Below are 17,715 nucleotides of genomic sequence, written 5' to 3' on the forward strand. Positions count from 1 at the left end.
ACAATCTGAAGAAGTCAGCCCTGCTCTGCTTTGATTATTCAAGAGTGACCACAAGAGTGGCTATCTGTCCAGACTTTCTGCTGAAATATGACATCTATTCTGAATCACATGTCTGGCATCCCTGTTGCATGACATGCCTCACCTCCTGTATGCCACTGGCTTTCTTCTTTAGCTTCTTGTGATGGCAGTTGTAGTAAAATATATTAGACAGCTTCCAGCATAATATACACATAATTTATCATAAATTCTGTGTAATTAAACTTCATAAAAATAAGACTACTAACCAACAGCACTACACTGTATAAATTAATATCCTTTGTTAAATTCAAATTTAACGTTTTGGAATATTTTATGTCATAAGTTTTCTTTGGGGGGCCATAAAGGGATGCACCGTACACAAGGGGGACGCACACCGAAAAAGTTTGAGAACCACTGATACACAGGTCTGTTACTTGGACATTCAGTTAAAATTTGTGCATTTATGTAATAAACAGGACTGAATATAAAATATAAGACAAATGGTATACAGTAATTCTACTGTACTATTTGTATATATAATAATTATAATTATAGAAGTGTCCTTTAATACTTAGACTCAACATGCAAGCTCCATAAAGCACATCCATCCATCATTAATCCAAATTCATTTATATTATTCTCTCCCAAAGATTGTCTTTAAGTTAAAATAATGGGATACCAATTAAATACAGTCATGTAATAGGTATAGTGGTGTATAAAAAATGTAATAAAAACGTTTATTACATTTTATCATATTGTTGAAAAACATTTGTAATATGTGATAGATTACTGTATATAATTATATATATTTTTTATAATTATATCAATATTTAACGTTATATTATTCAGCAATGCTTGTCACAATTTCCACCTTGGCTCCCTCTGTTGGCCACCGGAGGCATTTACTCCCCATAGCCTCTGGACTTCATTTCCCACAGTTCCTTGCACTTAGTCTCGTTATTGTTGTTTAATCGCCATCACATGTGTCTCGTTATCTCAAACACCCTGCCTATTTAACTCGGTTGTGTTCACTTTGTCTTTGCTAAGTCTTGTTTATGTAACACTGCAATTCTGAGCACACTTCTGAATTATTATTTGTTTATATGACTTCTCTGTTTTCCTTCCCAGGATTCATGCCTGATTGATCTGGTTTGATCATGTCTTTTGTTTAAATGTGTTTAATAAAGTTTGAAAGAGTTGTCAGAAGCTTGGTGATGTTGGGAGACTGTAGTGTAGTAGTTTGCTCGTAACCTAAAGTTAGCTTTTAACTTCTAGTAAACGCATTTAGACATCAAAATTCATAAAAGTTGTGTTACTCTTGTTGGGCAAAACATTTGTTAAACACAGAGCTTATTTTTGCGGTAATTTAAAAGTCTATGGAAGAAGAATTGGCTTGACGAGCGGAACTTGAACTTCCGGGTTGGTCTACAAAAATACGTCATCCCCGCGTCACTCAATGGCGTGCATGCATGAGTTCAGATTGACTTTAACCGCAACGAGCATGTAACGTTGATAAAATACAGGTAATTAATTTTACTGTGTTTTCAACAATTCGATCGCATGCGGTCACATGAATAATGTTTGTGTATGATTGTGTTAGTATCTGTTTTGTTCATTTATAAAGCGCACACAGTTTGTTTGTGTTTGTTTACATGCTGGTCAGTGTTTGTGTTGAACTGCATGCTTTTAAACTTCAAATGTAGATAGTATATGTTGTAAGGTCGCTATAGATAATGTTTTGCTTTAAAGTAGAAAATGTTGTTTGTAAATAAATAAGATTCTGTGTTTTTATCACGTAAGGGATGTAGGTCAAGATCACGTACATGCGCCATGCATTTACATGTCTTTAGTCTGATCAAATGTATAACGGTATTGTCGGAAATAACAAAAAAAACATACATTAGACAATTTGGGGAAACGTTTGATATTGCACGATTATGTGTAATACTTGTATTTAAGCAGTATATTAAAAAAATCTCAGTATACTAAAAATCACAGTATGCATATTAAAGCATGTAAAATTTAAGGATTCATGTGTGATTATGGCTATCTATATAACCACTCTTATTCATTCCAGTGCTTGATAACATTTTAAACATTTGTTTTGTTCTTCTTCTTTCTTGTATATTTAGTTAACGTACATCTTTGAATCGAGCATAATATGTGGTGTAATCATTGTTCTTTGTACTGTTGCCCTATTAAAGCAGCTGGTGTCTTTCACTGAGTCTCATGTATTTTGATTTGTACCTCCAGCATCTACCGTGATGTATGTGACCACCTTCCTGCGGTATATGAGGTTGGTTTAACCCAATTGGTTAATATGCTTTTCCTATAGTGATTATTTTCCATGTACCTTTAACCCCTCATTCATTTTTACAGGTTTGGTGGTGGATTTTCTTTTCAGATTGTTCAGAGGAGGAATCTTTCTGGAGCAGATGCCATTAATGCTCTGCGACCATTTTACTTTGCTGTGCACCCTGATTTGTTTGGCCAGCATCCAAGAGAGAGAGTACTAATGAATTGGGTTTTTTATTATATTTTTATTACACACCTAAGCTTAATATAGTTTTATTATGCGTACGCCCTAAATTGAGTGTGTAAAACGTGTGATGATAATATTTCAGTCGGGTAATGTTTTTAATCATCTGTAGTTCACAGTGCTGAATTTGTGAAAAGACTAGTGTTTTTATATAATGTGTTGTAATTTCGATTTCGGTGTCACAGGAAGTGAATGAAAACTCCCTCAAAAGGCTAAATGGTTATCTGGAAAATCTTCAGAAGCCCGGGGTGAGGTCTCCCAAACCCACGCACCTCACTTTTTATGTTAGGGACACAAAGGAAAGAACAGAATCCAATGACAGTTTGCAAGTTTCAGGTAAGTTCATTCACCTTTGATGAAATGTGTGTGATTGACTACAAAATGACATGCCTACTTAAACTTTAAAAAGAATATAATAAGCAGATTATAACTGTTTACAGCACTGTTTAATATATAGTTAATGGTAGTTTTTTTGGTATTCCAAGACTTTTGAAGCTATAAGAAAGCTTTGTGCGATTAACAGACCAAAGTTCTAACTGTGAGGTTTACTTTTACACGACAACAATGTAGAAAAAAATGAGAAAAATGTTCACAGATCCGAGAATACGGGCAAAAATGCTGTATTATGCGTGCCAGGCCAGTAGGTGCCGATGTTACTTTGTAAAGAAACACTACATGCCTGCACACATACGCATTCTTCTACAGAACGATAAATACAAACAATGAAGACAGCAAAAACATCAAGTTCTTTTTGTTTAGACAGGCAATAAGGTATGTTTATTACTATAAAGCCCTTTTTACACAGACATTCCGGAAAATACACAGAAAATGCATCCTGTATTTTTCCGGGATTGTTTTTTGATCATTCACACTGCCAATGATTTGCCGGCATCTGCAAGGTCTCAGAAAGACACGTGACCTGTTTAAAGTCGTGCACTTTCTTCTACGCAGCATCTTAAGTTTGCATATTATTTATTATTCCTCTCTCCAGAAACCACTTGCATGCATTTTTGTTTATGATAAGACTATAAAGGAGCATGTGACGCGCCATTCTATGCTAGTGAATGATCTCAGCTTCAGAGTGGATATTTGACGAGCTCCCTGATCTCTGCTTTAATCCAGTTTTCAGACATTTCTCATCGTGATTGTTAATATGCATTTAAAAACCCCGTTTTGAGGAGCTGGACGATATATCTTGTTGTCGACACGGGTATTTTTGTTTATTTTAAGCTCAAATGAGCACGTGACGCGATATTATTTATGCTGCTGAATGTTCTCCGCTTCAGCTTGGTAAGTGACGAGCTAACTTACCTGATATCTGGGTCAGTCCAGTTTGCTGACATTTCTGATCGTGAATGTTGTATTGCATGTAAATCCCTCCTTTTAAAGAGTTGAACCAACTTCATGTTGCCATGATGCACGCGTCCTCACTAGGACACGCCCATTACGGCATTGTTTCGGCTTCTTGTTCACACAGAGGGTTTTCCGTGTATCTTACTAGGTCCTCTTTCCGGCAAGGATCCCAGAAGATTTACGGGACATGTTTGCGTTCACACAGAAGCTTGTCTGGCAATTTTACGGGTATTTTCTGGGACCAAAGGTCTGTTTGAATGGGGTTTAAGTGACTGTATTTTGTAAAGCTTTTGTAAACAAAAGTTTCTCAACGGCGTAGGAGAAGTGTTAAAGGTCCAGTTTTTCCTGTGTTTTCGAAGCTATGATTGTGTTTAATTGTGATCATGTTTCATGTGTAAAAAAACACAGTATTTTTCTCACAATTTACTTATCTCTATAGCGCTGTTTTCACTGTCCTAAAAATGGGCGGATGTCTTCTTTGTTCTGTGAAGTCCCTCCTTCAGAAATACGTACCGAGTTCTGATTGTGTAGCTTGTTCAGTGTGTTGTGATTCGATAACAGCTTAGCTTAGCCAGAGCTGTTTGAGCCACAGCTGGTGACTGACGTATTCCTGTGGCGGAGTTTAATAAAAAAACAAAATTTTACTGACCTCATTAAAACAGGAAGTAGAGGGCTGTAGTCCAAACTGGCTGTTCGCTATAGGTTTTGAAAGGGGAATTCTGTTAAAGAAAATATATCGCCTGGCAGTGAACTTTGAGCTTTGCAGCTATTATTTATGCTCTAGGGTTAGGGTTAGAATAAAAAATTAAATAAAAATAAGTTTTTACGCTCGCTTGAGGTGGGTTTTTGACTTGTGTGAAAAAAAGTAAATGCGATTAATGCGAGATTAATGGATAAATTCTGACATGGCAAACAATAAACCCACGTGGCAGATCGTCTAACTGTATCAGCTGACTTTGTCTGTACCATAAATGGGGCTTAATGTCATAATGCTTTTGCTGCCAGTGCCTGCATCAAAAAGTTTGCTGCTGTTCACTGCTAGTAAATTTATATCTTGCCCAATTGTAACTAAAAGCATTCTATTCCTGTTTGTTTTTCTTTTTTTTGTGAATTTGAAAAGTTTTCGCTTCAGGTTCAGATGGAAACCCAGCTACAGATACAACAAGTGTTTCATGCATATTGAAACGTGTCTTTGAAAGTTTCCTTCAAAACGTTGTTGTCTAATACACAAACAGCCAACCACATAAAAACTTTTAAAAACATTGTAGGTAGATTAGCTCTCAAACCTCACAGAAAGTCACACAAGTTTTAAATGACTTTGTGGGGAGGGTACATGCACCCCCACCCTTGTGTCATTATGTATAAGTGTTTTGGGTAATCAAAAAGCTTTATCAATGTATAGTTACATTTAATATCTCTTCATTTCCCAGGATTTCGTGTAGTGAGCTTCACCCTGCAGTCTAAGGATGTTTTAAACACGGTGCTGGACGTTCTGAAGTCCTGTAGTCTCTCTGTCGAGCATATTCAAGAGATGAAACAGAGCTCAACAGCACAGCCTGAACCTTCTTTCTATCGGCCCATCAAATGGGACAAGACTTACTACACTTTCACAGGCTTCAGGGATCCAGAACAGGAGCTAGAACAAGCCAACAAAGTGGAGCCAACACTCAGGTACTGACAGAGACCATAGTCATAGGATTTTTTGATTGTAAAGTATTTTGTGGGTCGTGGCTAATCTGAAACATTCCATTTATCCGGTTTACTCCCTCTGTCTTTAGTTTATGGCTGAAGAACAATGAGCCAGAGGCCACAAAGAAACAAAACGCCAGCGTGCCACGCCGTGAGGAGCTAAAGAGACTTAAAAGAGAATTGATCCATAAACTTGGCCTTCTGGACATCAGGTCAGCCCTGACCTTTCAAGGCCAGATTTTCTTGCTTTCATTAAAACTTACAATGCTATTTAACACTTTTTGGTCATGCTGAAATAACACGGATCATCAGGATTTCAAACCCAGTTTATGCTGTCATTTAAAGCAAAAGTGTGTCATGTTATGGAGTGGTTTCCCGACAGGAATTAGCTTAAGCCAGGACTAGGCCTTAGTTTAATTAGGAAATATAACTAGTTTTAACAAACATGCCTTACTAAAAACATTACTTGTGTGCATTTTGAGGCAAAACAAAGGGCACTGATGTATTTGAAGATATGTCAGTGCAAGTTGTTTTCAATTTGGGCAGCTCTTACATTTATTTTAGTCTAGGGCTTATCCCTGTCCGGAAAACCGCCCCTATGAGATTTATTCAATTTGTTATGAAAAGGTATGCTTATTACTGTTGAGAAACACAAAGCAGCACAATATTTGTAAGCAGTTGTTATATTTTGAAATGTTAACAAGTGCTTTATATCCAGCCCTGTCCCATGGAGATGGGTATAAATAGCCCAAAGTGTGAAAATTCGTGCAATACATAAGGCAAATATGATAGGCCAGTCCTTCCCGATCACTTAATACAGCGCATCTTTTGGTGTTGTTTTATGTATTGGTTTCTCTTTCTATTTTTTACCATTGCCACTTGGGTTTGGGGTTAGAACCACTTTTTGTTATATAAAATGACATTCTAACCCCAACTCCAAGCGACCATTGTTTAAAAATATACAAAAACATGATGAACCCTATATATTAAATAAATCTAACCCTAAACCCAAGCAAAAATGGTTTAAAAAACAAAATTAAAAATGAAAAGAAAAAGAAACCAATTACATAAAACAACACCAAAAGACGCACCATATTAAGTGAACAGGAAGGACCGGCCTACGTATTACACAAGTTTTCATCCTTCGTGCAATTTATACGCATTAACATGAGACTGGGTAGTTTATATCTATCCTGATATGCTGTTGTTGTCATGTCTCCTCTGTCCTGTAGATGGCAGCGTAAATGGGGAGTTGCACACAAATGCGGTCAGCTTCAGAGTCTGAGTCGTCTTTCCACGCAGAGCCCTGAAGCTCTCCACAACCTGCGAGGTAACCATAGAAATCCATAAGATGAGATTGGATAGCCCAAATGTTCAACATGTGCATATTTGTTCCTTTTCTCTCTCCGAACCACAGGACACATAATAGTTTTTACTGACCAATCAGGAATGAACGCCTCAGGTCATGTGATGTTAGGAACAACAGACGTCCACCATCAGTGGGCAAAGGTAATTTTTTTTTATTTAAGAAATATTTTCATGTGTGTATACATTTTTATATTTATGTATAATTTATATTATATAGAAATATGATTAATACAATATATACATATATCTATATATCTATTTTTTTTCTTTAAATTATACATGCATGTGTGTGTGTTTATATTTATACATAATTATTGGGCGCAGTACGCACACATGTGTGATGTGGGCGGGAGCTTTTGTTCTGCAAACGATTAGTTGCGATTCATTGTTCTGCAGCCCTACTATATTCAGTTAAACCAGTGATTATTTCTACGTAAGCTTAAAATACGATTGCGCACGGTTACGGTGACTGTGATGGATGTGTTTGTGATTGTTTCTGCATTCAGCTCTTTGAAAGATTACCCAGTTACCACAGTCTGTTACAGCAGTCGGATTGGTTGAAGGAGCGCATCAGTCACCTGTTGGGTGGGATTCTAGTGATACACATCGAACGGTTGGGCCCAGCTTTGCCCCTGGAGGAACATTACAGCACCCTTAACACCTTTCACAAGAGACTATTGCTCAAACGCCTCTCCGTGCATCCACGCAGCCTGCAGGGCCTCACCTTGACTCTGGAGAAGTAAAAAACCTGTATTTCCATTATAGCCATTTATTTGTGTATTGGTTTTAAAACTAACTGGCTGCCATTGATGCTTGATGGCTTTGTGTGCTGTTGAATATCAAATAGAAGCGTAAGCTTAAAGGAACCATACACATAAAAATTAAAAAATTATAGCTGCAAGCAGCGATACGGGGTCAAGCACCTTCAGCGCAATGAGCACCCAAAGCACAGCAAAAACCGCACGACGCAGCAAATGCACAAAGTGCAGAAAGCGCGCAATACAGAGCCCGAACCCGAAGCAAAGCAAATGCAGAGCAGAACCACTGCAGTGCGGAGCAACAAGAGTAAAGATGGCAAAAATATAATATCAGACAAAGTATTCAGAAGTTATAAGCACTTCCATAAGACCTGTTATAGTTTATAACCCCTAGGTGGCGCTGTACTCTGACTTCCCAGGTACCTTCAGGACATCATGTCGAAGCTCCTTTCTATTTTTTGCGCGGATATGTCCAATAGTTAAAAAAATATAACAAATTATGTGAAATTTCAAAATGTCGGACAGGCGGTTCGGTCAAACCCGGCATAATACACATCAACAGATGCGGCATGAGGTAAGCAATCCATAGACATCAAGATCATAATTGCGCCATGCGCCACTGAGTAAACCATTAAACCACTGAGTTGGTGTGTCCAAGCTATAGAATACAGCTTTACAGCTATAAACATTGATATCCAGCAATTACCAAAAGTGTAGAAATGACAACAGAGAGCACAAATAACTGAAATACAATGTATAGTATGAAAATCACAAAACTTAAGTGAGAAAAAAAGTTAAGACAAAAACCACTGCACATGGGATTCAAACCCATGACCTCAGAATCTCATGGCATGTGATTAACCAGATGCGCAACTCAGTTAACACAGCTCAAGGGGCAGCAAAAAAACAGCTTAGGTGCTTCAAGGATTGACATGTGCCAATCAACACAGATGCAGAACTGACAGTGCAGAGCAGAACTATCAGAAATACAATGGATATGAGAATCAAAAAGCTCAAATGAGATTGAAGACAAGAACATCATTCTGTATAGTAATGCTATACAATGTAATATACAGTCACATTAATTTACTATGACAAATAGACAACGTCACAGGCACAGTCAACTTTGGAGTGGTATTTCTAAGAAAGATAACATATCAAAAATCTGTTCGGTCATTTCTGTGCGGATTGCTCCAAACATTATACGAGCAGTACCTGGCATAAAATAAACAACATTTGTAAAAGGTGTAGCGAAAAAATCATCTACCATATGCTTTACAATAACACATGAACAGAATGTTGGAAAATGACAAACGAGGTATCGTTGCAATCGGCATAAACCAGTGAATACAATTTCACAAAGAAATTAATATCAGACAAAGTATTCAGAAGTTATAAGCAGTTCCATGAGAACTGTTATAGTTTATAACCCCTAGGTGGCACTGTACTCTGACTTCCCAGGTACCTTCAGGATATCATGTCGAAGCTCCTTATTAATTTTTGCGCGGATATGTCCAATAGTTCAAAAAATATAACAAATTATGTGAAATTTCAAAATGGCGGACAGGCGGTTCGGTCAAACCCGGCATATAGGGTTGCCACCTTTGATTTGTGAAAAACCGGGACACTCAGATGAAATTTTGTTTTGTTTTGTTTTTGGAGGGGGGATCAACTAATATTTGCAAATATACCATGTTTACAGTTGTAGGACTCTATTCCCTCTCTTACCTATATTTGTCCTGACGTAGATGCTTTCCCTGAAGTAGATGCACTCCCAGATGCATTAAATACACTTTTGTATAAACATTGTGTAAACATATACTGCATTATTCTATTATAAAATATAATCATTTGTACAAATATAGGATATATTCTTTAGCAATTAAAATATGATTAAATGTATTATAATAGATTACAAACAACTTTTTGTTTTTGTTAACTTAGTAAATTTGGGCAACCTAAACTGACATTTCTCACCTCTTTTTCCATGTGTATTTCTCATCCCTTTTTGCTGCCTGCAGAAGTCTTGGCTGTCCCTCAATGAAATCATTTAAAGTTTAATCTAACTTGAAGTTCAGCTTTGACCAACCCCACCGATCGTTTTAAAAGCTGACTAGCAACTTAACTGAAACTATTTCATCCAGGATGTGTGTGTGGAATCTGTGGATGCGACGCGTGCGACCAACCGACAGCATAGGTAGTTGCTAGGCGATAAGTTGAGTTTCCAATCAAATAAAAGTAAACGCCTGGCCAATCCACTGTGTTACCTGTTCTATTTTACCCGGTTACGGACACAGGATTGGATGAACACAAAAACAGTGGAAGGAAACGCTTTAATTTGAAACCAGGAAATTCTGCTTTAAAAGTTCATTTTCACAAAAAACCGGGACAATTCGTGTCCCGGGAAAGAATATAAATTTTCCGGGACTGTGACTCAAAAAAGAGAACAATCCCGGGAAAACCAGGACAGGTGGCAACGCTACCGGCATAATACACATCGACAGATGCGGCATGAGGTAAGCAATCCATAGACATCAAGATCATAATTTTCTGACAAACAGTTCAGAAGTTATGGGCAAAAATAGCCTATTTTATTATCTCATGACCCATAGGTGGCGCTGTCACCAAATTTGGCATGGAACCCAAGTTCATGGTCCACATGAAGTGTACCAAATTTCATTTCAATTGATCAAAGAATGACTGAGCTACAGCTTCAGAACCATTTTTGCGTCAACCTCGTTAAGTTTGCGCATTTATTACTTTTGAACAAAGATAAATATCAAAATTCTGTTTGGTCATATCTGTGCGGCTCACTCCAAAGATCACCTGTGTCAAATCTCATAAGAATTGAACCACATTTGAAGGAGGAGTAGCGAAAAAAACGAAATACTGTACATTTCAAAATGGCCGCTACTGTAATGGGTGGAGTTTTACTGTAAAGTATCAAATTCAATAAGCGGGATGAGAGCAATCACGTGTACTTAGTAGAATTTTAATAGATCAAGCGGATCACCAGTTATAACCATTTGAACATTTAATTTTTGCACTGCTGGTGGCGCTATAGAGTTAGTGCTAGAGACCCCATTTTTGGTCACTTGACTTTTCAGGACCACCTCTACAACTGTGCCAAATTTCATCATTTTCCTATGTACGGTTCATAGGGCTGCCATAGCAGGGGTGCAAACTTGTCACCTTTCGGCGAAATTCGCCGTTTTTGATCCAAAATAGGTCATTCTTGTGATTCGTCTAGATCCGATGAGTTTTTGAAAATGAGGGGTGAGGGGGGTCTGCGACAGGGTAGCAGTAAATGAAATTATGAAAATCATGTCCAGCTATTGTGGTAACGATGTCAAATTACTAGCCACTTTTGGCGGGTTATGTTTTACAATTTATAGCCCCCTCATTTGCTGCCGAAGTTTAAGCAGTCTGCAGATTGAGTGCACACACTTAACTCATAGTATTTTCTCATTCAAGGTTACGCGCCCACGTCACGTTGCTGTGCGCGTGGTCATAAAAGCTTAACATTTGTACACCGCAGTTTTAACTTAAGTGATTTTAAGACGTTGAAACACAAACAACAGTGCTATATGCGCTATATACCTGTTTCTGTTTGAGAGGAGCGTGGAAGCCGCGTATCCGCTTCTCATTAAGCTTGTGAGTATTTTTGCCGCTGTATTAGCCTTTAATACAAAAATGCGTCAAAAGTCCCGGTTTTTGCAACTGTCCTCATATAAACACGACAATTCAGGGCTTAAGAGAAAGTAAACAGCTAAAAGAGAAAACACATGTGTAACAGTATATTAGATCCGGAGTCAGAATTCGGTCTTAAAGGGGAAGTTACCTAATTTTGCTCCTGTCTGTCACTCGTGTTAATCAAACAGTATTGAGAGAAAATCTCTCACTGCTCTTAACTAAATCACTTTTCTACCTTTAATAACATTTGTACGTCGAATTGTATACGAGTTTGATTCAAGTTGCTCGTTCAGGGTTCATATTCTATTAGAGCTATGACTGTGGAACAGAAAAAACACTAAATTATTTTTTTATGTGTACTACTAAATAATAATAAAAACGCACATTTCTGTAACACTTTACAAAAAGGTTGTATTTGTTCACATTAGTAAATGCATTATGAACGAAAAATGAACATTATATTGTATATAAGCATTTATTAATTCTTGTTTATGTCATTACAGTAATTGGTATTAGTAATTGATGTTGCATTAACTAATGCTAACAGTTTCAAATTTGATTTAAATTAAAATGCTAAAATGAATAAGATTTACAATAAATAAATAAATGACAAATTATAATATGTATGTATGTCTGTCATACATGTATGTATGTATGTATGTATGTATGTATGTATGTATGTATGTATGTATGAACGCTTGTGTCTTCGTCACCTTTTTCACCCCTGATGAGTTTGCACCCCTGCATAGACTCCCATTGGGGAAAAATAATAATAATAATACTGACAATAACAATAGGTGTCTCAGCACCTTCGGTGCTTGACCCCTAATAATACTAACAATTCCAATAGGTGTCACAGCACCTTCGGTGCTTGACCCCTAATTATCTTTGTGTATTTACTTCTGTAAATACATACGATTTGTTTTACTAATAAATGCCCCGGTCTATTATGCATGACTTATCCGCTTGTTAAGTCATGACGCACTATTTATTCATTACACATTTAAATTAAAATTTTATAAACTCACAGTGTACACTGCAGTCTCCAGCCTCACAAAATCGCCAACAGCAATATATATGAATAATTTGTAAAAAATCCATGAGTCCATTTCTGGTCATCTCAGATTTTGTTACAGAGATAAAATTTAGGAGAGAGTGTTTTTGGTGTTTTTGTATTATGATACAAGTGTATTTTAGCTTAAGTTTTTTTGTTTTGTTATATTTATATTGTATTTAAGATCGGTTGAACCCGGAAGCGGAGGTTGATGTCAGACCTAAAGTGCACCTATTTCATTTTGCTAAAATACAACGTTATTTTGTGTATCTGGTATAATACAATGTGTTTGCGTGGTTAAAAAAAAACACATTATTTTCCACATACTGTACATTTTTGTAGCTACAGATTAGGGATGCACCGATAGGATTTTTTGGGCCGATTCCGATTTAAACAGACAACTTCTGGCCGATGCCGATACCGATATTAAACACTTGTATACAATACTATACAGTTGGTCTATTAGCTAGTTTATTTCTGCAAAAAAATTATTTTTACTAAACAAGGATTGGATCTAATTAACATTCAACTGACCAACATAATAAGAGAGGCACAAATTAAGCTAAAACAAATATAATAAGACAGCATGACAACCTTCAAAGGTGGTTTTTGCTATTCAGCATTTATTTTATTAACACCATTAACTCATTTTTTACATATAATGGATTTCTTTATGCAGTTAATTAATAAACAATCGGTATCGGCCTTTCTCGTGCTATTGCCGATATGCCAATGGTTTCAAATTAATCAAATATCGGCCGATAAATATCGGTGGCCGATACGTCGGTGCATCACTACTACAGATATACTGCTTTACGCAAACGCTCAGATTTTGATTGGGCAGCTAATCTGTACTTTGTGATTGGCTTGAATACCTTTGACGTCGGCTGGAAATGTGACGCTCCTTACCATGTTTAAAAGATTCGCAATGAGAGTCCAAGCAGAGGAATTATTATTATTATTATGTCGGTCATGCCAACATCAACAGGCCCAGGAAGTAAACAGTTGCCTACAATCCATGTGTTTGTTGTCTTTTGCATATTGTTAACATGTACTAATACACACTTACACACCAATGGAAATGTAAAATCTTGAATCGGACAAAAGTTGCTCTTTAACAAGCGGATAAGGACGTGTTTCAAAGGCTGTTTTCTTAATCTTGCATCCTTCAGAATGTTACTAAACTTTGCACCAGTTTTTCTTTCAGTTGATATAATCACGATCACGTGGCCAAGGAAATATAATACTGGCCATATCATATCTCCGGATCAAAGCCAGTTAGATCCCATTCTACAGTTTTCTCATTGGCTACGTTTACATGCATTGATGGCTCAGTTGGACTGAAAAGTCTTTATGTGAACGCCTTAATCGATCCGACTTGGGTTGATCCAAATCAGGGATGGGCAACTTCGGTCCTGCCTAAAAGTTTCTAGTATGCCTATTAAGACATTAATTGGCTGCTTCAGGTGTGTTTAGTTATGGTTGGGGCTGGACTCTGCGGGGCGCCGGCCCTCCGGGACCGAAGTTGCCAATCCCTGGTCCAAATGAAAGTTGATCAGATTGAAAGGGGTTCTGTAGGCCAATCTGTGATGTGATCAACAGGAGGAAATTAGGCATGTAAACGCTTGTAATTCGGATCCAAAAATAAAATATGCACATGCATATTGAAATTGTGCACATGTTCACATCTTATGTTAATGTCTTATTTGTGTACCGGTATATCACAAAGACATGGGAATGCCAACACGTATGATTAAAGGAATAGGCCAGCCGCTATACATTGAGCAGGGTTCATGTGTAACAAAGTAGTGCCGTGCCATTCGAAAATATGGTTTAATTGTACACCTGAAAACTCCTTAATAACAAATTTCTTCAATCTTTGACTTTGTATGTGAATCCAGAGATGAAGCATGAACTCGATGATAGTCCTTGTGCAAACAAACATTTAAATTGGCTTGAAAACTGTACTTTTGTAATCTGCGATCAGATTGATGGAAATTGGTGCGTGTAAACATAGCCATTAAGTGCTTTACTATAACTATATCATGTTACGGAAATGAAATGCATGGCACTTTTCATCTTTAAATGAATTGATGTGGGAAATGTTTCATTAAAGGATGGTACAAGATGAAAGAGTTAAGAGAACATACTGGTGTAGGTTGAACAGATTGACGATAAACCGTTTAGAGTTTTAGACACTAAAGATGTTATTATTCTGGAAGTCCTATTCATTTCTATCCTATTTTACAGATTCTGACAGATGTGGCTTTACTGTTTACCAGTAACAGCTTGAGAACTCATTGTGCTGCTTAATGCCCAGTCAGTCATTGTGTTTTTTATTCGGTTCTGTTGCCATAGTGACCGCTCCACCCCCTGCCTCCATGAGATGGGGCACTTCATCATCCCCACCATGTGTGACATCTTACAGCTGCAGAACTTCCTTCAGAGTCAGGCACAGGAGGCTCGCAGACGCACAAGACGCAAAAACCTGTAAGAGCTCAACTCAAAATCTGCCATGTTTACCCTCATAAATATGACCCTGTGCACAATTTGTCTATTAACGTTAATCATAAACATGAATGCCACCTCTGTCAAAAATTAGATGATGATATTGACCAAATGCTTTTGAAACATATTTGATATGCTCATCAAATACTTTCACTTCAAATCCACTTAATCCTGGCCTCAGGCCATTCATAAATATGGGTTTGTTGGCAGAATCCGTTAAATGCCACAATGATTTTTCAGCAAAGTCCTCTAAGTGCACCGAAGTCAAATTGGATGAACAACCGGTTAAAGGAGGTTTACCAAATTTACTGAATTTTTTGAGCATTTTACCTTTATTCGGAAAGGACAGGGAATGTACTTGCGCTACAAGTATTGTTCTTGATAATTTTGCCCAACATAGTGTTCTTGACCCATTTGAATTAACTGTAATCGTAGTATTAAATCAGTGTTTGTTACCTTATCTAATAATAAACTTAAAAAGCTTCTATAAAATTGAAGGTATTTCTGTGTACACAGGTTGGAGGCTGAGGAAGAGGACATCATATCAAGCTGTCTCCAGGATCTGTCCTTGCGCAGTCTGTCGAAAGAGCCCAGCGTATCGAGCAGTCAGATGATTCCCTGCTGCAGACGTCTGATGGAGGAAAAATCTCCTCAGATGCAAGGCCTTCATCTCTGCGTTTCACACTTTTATTCTGTCATGCAGGACGGCGATCTGTGTATACCCTGGGACTGGAAAGGCTGAAACAAACTGGATCAGTTTGGATTAAGTGTTACTGATAGGTTTTCTACAATAGTGTCGTAACCTGTGCCTCTCAGGCCAATGTAGAGTTTTTGGAAACTGTATAGGTGATTATTAATGCACTTTGGTCCTAAAATACTAGCACATATATTTTTGTGCTTTATAAACAATGGTTCCCAGTAAAGTGATGCTACAGGTTGGTACAAAATGGGAATTGTGCACTGCCAACCTTATGTATTATGCATATATGTATGTATGTTCAACAAAAACACTATTGATGCAAAGTCATTTCTGTTTTAAAGTGTAAAACCAATAAGCATATTTATTGAAAAACAAGAAAATAGGGTCCGTGTTTTCATCGCAATGTCTAAGGCATTCGTAGAAATGGCTACTATTAAGAATACTAATGGGGTTTACCTTCGCCTTTACACGATCACTAATAAAACGCATTTTTTAAATCATATTCGTGGTAGATTACCATACAGTGTTGGAGCTTTTTAATATTGAACATTATTTGTTTGGTTCTAGTTTTCAAAGTGGTGCTGGATTGGTACTAGTCTACATAAATAAAAGGTTTATCAGGTTTTTAATGGTCCAGCTGAAGTTCAAAAAGCAAGTATTCAAAAAAGCATTTTTATCCTAGATTGTAATAAAAGGATATCATTGTTGTGATCTATGGGTGTCTAAGGATTCAGGAATGGCATATGTTCTCTTCAGATCTAGTATACTGTATTTACATTTATTATCAATCTTAAATGCTTTTAGGTGAAGATTGCAGTGTATTTATGTTGTTTTGCTGCTAAATTAAAAGTTTATATTATGGGTGCCGGTCTGTATGTTTAGTTTGAATTATTATTGATTTACAAAGTTTTTGTTATGACAAATGGTATCATGATTTTTCCTTACAATTATGAGTAAATGTTATGTTGAATTGCATCATGTATAAATAAACTAATACTATTTTATATTGTTTCTATTTGGTTCTTATAGACACATGATCTTTAGTTTTGTTAATTTAAGTCATGTGGCTTTAATGAATTGTTAGCTATCCATCAGCAACATCTAATACATGTTGTGGGATACAACAAAAAAATCGTGCCTCATTTTGAAAAATTTAAATTATGGATTGACTGATGTGCATCTAAAGAGTTAAGCTTTTCAAAGAATTAGCATGATGTGTAACATAACACTCTCAGAAAAAGGTACAAAAGTTAAAAAAGGTCCTAATGTGTACCATTTAGGTACCTTCATGTACCTTTTCTCTGAGAGTGGACTGCATTAGATGGTGAAAATTATCTACACATCCACAGAAAAGTTAAAGTGTACTTTTGAACAAGCGGTAGCTGAATTTGATCATGTATTCACATGCTATCATCGACAGATGGCTCTCTTTTTAGAAAAGGTTATTAAATTAATTGCAATAGCTAATTATTTGTTGCAAACATCAAACCGTTTTTCTAAATGAAAAGTTTTAAATTCCTCTGTGGTGAACTTGCAGGCCCTTTACATTACTGAGCATTAGTGCTGAGCTGAATGACACGTGAATCATTGCTTTCAGACATTACCTGTGAGTCTGTTCATGGCCTGACCGCTTATACTGTCTGCTTTTAGACAGATTTACTCATGGAGGGTTGAGACAGACGGTATCAGCAAGGGGGTCACAGACCAGGCAGCGTTTTCTTTTTCCCTTTGGGCAAAGACAAACTTTTTTTAAAACAAAAACTCTGCCTGAAGTTTTACATTTAATAATCATTTTAAATCAATAACTATTTATTTTTAATAAATGTGTTTATTCTAGTTACCAAAACATTTTGAACCCTTACTTGTGTTGTCAAAGGATCATCTGAAAATGTAGAACAATTCCTGAAGTGAGTGTTTAAAACTATAATTATTCAGTCTCATCATTTTAATATAAGCATATTTTTATATGAATGAATACTGCAACTTTTTAGAATAAAGAACGACTGTTGGGAGTATCAAAAAAACTTAGCTCTAC

General features: G+C 36.8%; 1 protein-coding gene across 4 annotated transcripts; it reads left to right on the forward strand.

Annotated features, from left to right (window-relative positions):
* Positions 1-1,063: 1,063 nt before the first annotated feature.
* tcaim (T cell activation inhibitor, mitochondrial) lies at positions 1,064-16,684 on the forward strand. Of its 4 annotated transcripts, none has more exons than XM_055210759.2 (11): positions 1,064-1,541; positions 2,272-2,314; positions 2,398-2,527; positions 2,743-2,893; positions 5,341-5,581; positions 5,689-5,811; positions 6,832-6,929; positions 7,017-7,108; positions 7,513-7,706; positions 14,831-14,962; positions 15,497-16,684. In XM_055210759.2, the coding sequence occupies exons 2-11, from the start codon at positions 2,283-2,285 to the stop codon at positions 15,720-15,722; spliced, it is 1,419 nt and encodes a 472-aa protein (XP_055066734.2). In that variant the 5' UTR covers positions 1,064-1,541; positions 2,272-2,282; the 3' UTR covers positions 15,723-16,684. The 4 variants fall into 4 exon arrangements, with proteins under 4 accessions (XP_055066734.2, XP_055066733.2, XP_055066732.2 ...); XM_055210758.2 differs by having other exon boundaries at positions 1,066-1,540; positions 2,262-2,314; positions 7,474-7,706; XM_055210757.2 differs by having other exon boundaries at positions 1,067-1,541; positions 7,474-7,706.
* The last annotated feature ends 1,031 nt before the right edge of the window (positions 16,685-17,715 follow it).

Source organism: Misgurnus anguillicaudatus, chromosome 10 (assembly GCF_027580225.2).
Source record: "Misgurnus anguillicaudatus chromosome 10, ASM2758022v2, whole genome shotgun sequence".
Taxonomy (NCBI): Eukaryota; Metazoa; Chordata; class Actinopteri; order Cypriniformes; family Cobitidae; genus Misgurnus; species Misgurnus anguillicaudatus.

What these genes read in the sequence shown, in the direction of transcription:
- tcaim (XM_055210758.2), top strand. Translation starts at nt 2,283, where the DNA reads ATGTATGTGACCACCTTCCTGCGGTATATGAG. An exon ending in ACCTTCCTGCGGTATATGAG is followed by an intron (nt 2,315 to 2,397) that starts GTTGGTTTAACC and finishes TCATTTTTACAG; the next exon opens with GTTTGGTGGTGGATTTTCTT. An exon ending in AGCTCTCCACAACCTGCGAG is followed by an intron (nt 6,930 to 7,016) that starts GTAACCATAGAA and finishes TCCGAACCACAG; the next exon opens with GACACATAATAGTTTTTACT.